Here is a 5,625-nt window from a genome sequence, read left to right as displayed (position 1 = left end):
CATTCCTCAGGAAAGCAAAACAACCATACCAAGTTTACCCAGGTTATTTTTTTTCTCCTCTCCAAGTGTAGCAAAAAAGATAAACCAAAAACAAAATATGAAAGAATTTGGCAGCATAAAACCAACCAAACAGACAAACCCAGCATAGATGCACCCACAAAAGAATACCAGCATAAAGATCAGGCTGACAACAACACACACTACCCTATCAAAGAGAGACACTCTGCATTATCAAGATTTTCCTGTAACTTTTGTTGTGTATCTTGTAGTAGAAAAAAGTTGCTTTTCGTTATCCCCATTATTAACTCCAAGCAGAAGTCACTCATAGTACTATATTAGTACGAAAGCAGAGTCAGAGTTTACGTCCACTTAGTTGCCCTCGAAACCAGAGTATCAATAATATGGCATATTTAAGTCCAATAAAATATATTGGCCTATTAGAGCTTGTGTAATGCAGGTTGCCTGTTATATGGTATACCACATGTGTAATTCTGCCTAAAATCTTCATTCTTTTTCTTCCAAAATGCAATCTAAACCAAATTAATAACTATCTTAGAATTGTTTGCTATTTTGAACATTAAGAGATTGCTTCACTAAACTATGAAGGATACAATAGAATCGCATGCTCTAATTAAAATATGATTTTTGATTAAATGCTAAACCTGAGGAAAGAAAGGTGTAATAATTCCTCTGCATATATGTGCCCTGTTGTGCAGAAATATTCGGCTTCCCTAAAGTCGAAAACCAAAAATAGTATCATTTCTTGTCTACTATAATTTTGCAAGATCAGTTCTTATTTTCTTAAAAAATTACCAATCATTTACATCACTTTGTTTTTGTAAATGTGCGCAGACCCTGTTGGAATGATGAAGCTTATTTAATCTCATTATCTCTTGATTGAGGTCTCAGCACTGATACTGGTGGCAACTTTGATGGTATTGTAGACCCTGAGTCCCTGATCCTAGTCAGGATACCGATGGTAACAGAGAAGCATCAGTTGTGATGAGTTAAAAAAAATACAAGTATGATTAAATAGCTCTGCAAACGAACCTTGATGACTTCTCCGCGTCGCAACTGACGGAAGAATTGATCTTGCAGCAGTAGCTTCCTTGCCTGACAAAGTTGGAGGTTGGTAGAGGATTAATGCCAAGAAGAGACACCAGCCCATCTAAGAGCTACATGCACGGAGAAAATCGATTAGGAGATCAACGATATCACCTTGGCATATCGACAAACAGGTTGCATGCAGAATACAAGATATGAATCAATGCATGGAACTGCAGGGCAAAACTGAGAGAATGATCCCATCTTGGCACATCGCCTGGTGGCGTGGCAAGCCGCCATGGCCGCCTTGGGAAGCTTCCACCTCGTTGTTGGTGTTGACGAAGAAAGTGGGAGAGGCTAGAGGACACCGCCGCTGCGCCACATGTAATCGTCCGGTGAGGATGGTGCCGTTGCCGCCGCCATCGTTGTTGCTGGAGGCTATATCCCGCAACCCCTCCGCGCTCATCCATGAGAGGAAGTACAGCTGCGCTCCCCGGCACATGGGAGACAAAGTACATCCATGGTGCTCCTCTCTGGCCATGGTGGCAGACGGCTAGGGGAATTGACCACGGGTCGATGTCCCCATGTTCGTGATGTCCTAGGGTGCCGAGAATTGTCCGAGAAGACGTCGCAACGGAGGAGATCGATGGCGCCGTGCGGCGGCGGAAGCTTGAGGTGTTGGTGCAGGGTAGGACGCGGTGTCCAAAATCGTTCGAGAACACGTCGTAGCGTAGGAAATCGATGGCGTTGCGCGGTGGCGGAAGCTTGAGATGGTGGCACAGGCAGGGGTAGCGGCGGAAGCGCGGCTCAGGAGCGTCGAGCGCCACACGCATTGGAGAGGGAGGGGGAGTCGTGGGTGCGTGAGGCGGTAAGCTGTACAGAGAGGCGAGTATACCTGGCCATTTCTCGGGCCGGGCTGCTTGGCCCGACGCAAAAAACCCAGCCCCGAGCCCGTCCCGGCCCGGCCGTCGGGTCTAAAAATCGGGCCTGAGCCCGGCCCATCACACTAAAAGCCCATCGGGCCTCGGGCCATGGGCCGGGCCTCTTCGTTAAATGGCGAAATCGACGGGTCCGGGCCCGGGCCGGCCCGGACTTCGGGCTCAAAACCTAGGCCCGAGCCCGGCCCATGGACAAGGTCGGGCCGGGCTGGGTCGGCCTTTTCCGGGCTGGGTCGGGTCGGGCCGACCGGGCCGGGCTGCCCATGGCCAGGTATAGAGGCGAGACGTGCGTGCGGACGTGCGTGATGGGTTTCAACCGGCTGGTTTTTTTCCAGAGGGGGAATACATGTGCTTTGGCTTTGCTTAACCGAATGGTCTTTTTTACGGGAACCTGACTTACGCTAAAAAAAATCGGTGGGAGGAGAGTACGAGGCGGGGAGCAAACGACGTGGATCCTAAACGAAGAGGTTGAACCATCACGACGTTTGATTCTCCTTTAATAATAAAGATAATTGATTCGTACAGTTATATGTAGCTTAGACTGGGTGCATTTAGCGATGGAAATGCTTTCTTGTTCAATAGTAGTATAGAAACGCTAATGAGATGAAAGGAGATTAAAGTACATGCGTATAGAGCGCTCAACAGTCTGGAACAACAAAAGATTATGACTGACTGCAAACTCTGTATCATCCAGTAGCCACTAAGAACCATACATCTCATTACACACACGGCCTGTATACTAGCCGGCCGGGTGAGAATTAATCGGTAAAGAACACAACACGTACTAGGTATACTTGTGCAATTACATCAGCAACTTATCTACAAGTCTACGTCCCTCGGGATGGCCAAGCTCCCACTCCTGAATGAGACTTCCAAAGAGCAGGAAGAAACAGCAACCTACTACGAGGCATATAATGCCGGCGACGTAAACAAGCATGCTCTCCGGTTTTGGAGCGGCAGGGTCGAACGCGTCTGGACCCATTAGGTATATGGAGAGTACCACAATAGACAGAGTCACTAGGCCCACGGCGAGCGTAACCCTGAACCGACCACAGTTGTCCGGCTCCGCCTCCATCATCCAAACGCCGCCGCTCCCGCCGCTCTCGATGTCGCCGCCATCCATCTCTCGCTCTTGCCGCAGCAGCCGTCGGGATTATATATATCGATCTTTTTTTAGGGGCATACATATATATATATCGATATTTGGTCCAACTACTCTTGTTAAGCGATCAGGCCGCCTTCTCTATCCTTTATAGTTTGTGGTTCGTTGCATCGTTGCATAATACCCGTTCGTGAACTCGAACGTTTCTGGACCGGACTTGTCAGCAAATCGTAGTGCGTGTGGGGTCTATGGGCGTGTTTTTTTTAATGAGAGGATCTACGGGCGTGGTTATGTGCTGCCCGCAGCGAGTCCTGCCACAGCTCGCCTGCAGGGAGTAGGTATTGGGCCGGCTCAGTAATTGCATGATCTTTTTATGTTTTACTTACATTTTATTTATTCCTAAAAAATTATATTTTAATTAATTACTTTATTTTCTAAAAAATTGGAAATATTATAAGTACATATTATCGAATTTTTTTACATAAAAGTTTGTAAAATTTTAATCATGCATTTGAAAATGTTAATCATGCACGCCCATCCCACCCCAACCGCCATTTCCTCCCGCCGCCGCCAGGGCCCCAACCGCTGGATTCCTGCCGCCGCTACCAGGGCCTAGCCTCCGGATCCCGCCGCAGCAAGGGCCCAAACCGCCGGTACCTGCCGCTGCACCAGACCCTTTCCTCCATGCTTCTTCCCCTACTGCTGCGGCGAACCCCACATCCAACTGCCATCGTGACATCAACTGGAGGCCGGAGAGATCCGTTGAAGTGATGGAGACGGGCGGCGGAGCTCGGGGCCACGGTGAAGGTCCATCACGGTGATTGGGAAGAAGGCTGGCGGCAGGATCCGGTTAAAAAGAGCATCTCCTGCTGCCTGCCAGGAACATGGCTGGAACCAGGACATGTTTGTGCTCAAGTTTGTCCCTGTGGCCTGTGTTCGTTTGTTGCAGCGGCGTGGCTCTGCCATGCCACCACGCAGCCTTACCCCAGTGGGGACCCATCGTTGCAGCACCCAAGCCATTCGCCGCTGCCCCCTCCGGCCGTTCAACTATGCAGCCCCAGGACGTTCACCCTCTCACTCACCCGGTTCCCACTGCTGCAGTGCCCGGACGAGGCCCATATCCTTCTTCTTCCATGCTCGTACTGATTGCATATTTTCCATAATTTTTCGCCCAATTTATTCAGAGAGATGCATTTGGAGGAGGCCTCGACCTGCAGCTAGAAGAGGCCTCGACCTGGACCTGGCCGCACGCTGCCATAGCGGTCTACAACCTACAGCTGGTGTCGCACGCACATGCCGTTCAACTTTGGCGCAGCAGGTCGTTCAACTCCGTTCGTGCTCCTCTCAGATAACCTTCAGTCAAGATTGAACACAAAATATCAATCAAGAAAAGAACAGTTGGCAAGTTTTTGCACTTGCGTTCTGTAGAACAAAAGAGAACCTGTGGCTTTGTGGTTCCATGCCAAATTATTGAGCCAATTGATGGAGGCCATGTGCTGGAGAACAAAAATTTGAAGAAATTAACTAAAGATTGTGTTGACTCTTGATGGATCCATGTATGCGTGTGCATAGCTGAAGTTCAACTATGGAGCGGAGAGCCGGAGGACGGCGAGCGTCATCGTGATGGAGGATTGTGGGCCAACTCAAATGCCACACACGGGCTTGTGTTAGTGTGCTTTGGTGTGTGCGCTCTTGGTGTGGCGTGGCTACTTCAGTGTGCGTGTGTGTATTGTAGCACGCGTACTTGCTGTGTGGTACCCCGTGTGTCTTTGCTGGGTGTGTAATCCGATGTGTTTTATTGAATAGAAACTTTGCCCTTGAAACTAAGTAGAAGTTTTAAAACACACTCTGCTTTTAACATGTACAATTACAATTTAAAAAGAAGTGTTCGTTCATAAAAATAAAAAATTAACATAGCAAAGTGTGCAAATCAGAATAAAAAACACTACTAGTTCATGGATAAAAAATTCCGGGCGTTCCTTCATAAGTGAAACACCTAAAACTCGTAGACGACTAAAAATCTAGAACAACAAGTTCGGAGAGAGAAAAAATAAAATGAAAACTAAAAATGTTCATTGCTACCAAATTAAATAAGAGGAGGAAGACCATCAAACTATCCCACAACGGAAGGTCAAAATTTTCCTTTTGTAAAATATAAAACTAGGAAGTTCAAATTTAAATAGCACATTAGTTTGATGTTTATATAAAAAATAGATTTTCCCTATTTGTAAAAAAATAAAACCAAGAAGGTCAAATTAAAATAACAGAGCAATTCGATGCTCAATAAAATTTTGGATTTTTCTTGTTTCTAAAAAATATCCAATTTATTAAAAAAGTTAGATTTTCCTCATTTAAAAAAAATAGAGAAGGCAACTCAAAATAACACATCAGTTCAAAAAAGTTTATAAAAAATGGATTTTCAAAGAAAAAGAAATTTGCAACAACCGAGAAGGTCAAAACAACGTAGAAGTTCAATTTGAAATAACCGAGAAGGTAAAAAAACCTAGAAGTTAAAAGGTAAAAACCTACAAAATTGTTTGC

The 5,625-nt window shown here is 46.3% G+C and overlaps 1 protein-coding gene across 2 annotated transcripts in view; it reads right to left on the bottom strand.

The window, feature by feature from the left end:
- Positions 1-1,886, bottom strand: part of LOC119316490 — a 4,472-nt gene extending 2,586 nt beyond the window's left edge. The window contains exons 1-3 of one of the 2 annotated variants that reach the window (XM_037590814.1): positions 1,219-1,886; positions 1,051-1,113; positions 11-961 (exon numbers count right to left, since the gene is read on the bottom strand). In XM_037590814.1, coding sequence (XP_037446711.1) covers positions 874-961; positions 1,051-1,113; positions 1,219-1,877 — 810 coding nt within the window. In that variant the 5' untranslated portion in view covers positions 1,878-1,886 and the 3' untranslated portion in view covers positions 11-873. Of the gene's footprint in view, positions 1-10; positions 962-1,050; positions 1,114-1,218 lie in introns of those variants that run through there. The other variant, XM_037590815.1, reaches the window with a different exon arrangement.
- Positions 1,887-5,625: the final 3,739 nt, after the last annotated feature.

The sequence above is a fragment of the Triticum dicoccoides genome, chromosome 6A, assembly GCF_002162155.2.
Source record: "Triticum dicoccoides isolate Atlit2015 ecotype Zavitan chromosome 6A, WEW_v2.0, whole genome shotgun sequence".
In the NCBI taxonomy this organism is placed as follows: Eukaryota; Viridiplantae; Streptophyta; class Magnoliopsida; order Poales; family Poaceae; genus Triticum; species Triticum dicoccoides.
This window is presented reverse-complemented; position numbering and strand designations above follow the sequence as displayed.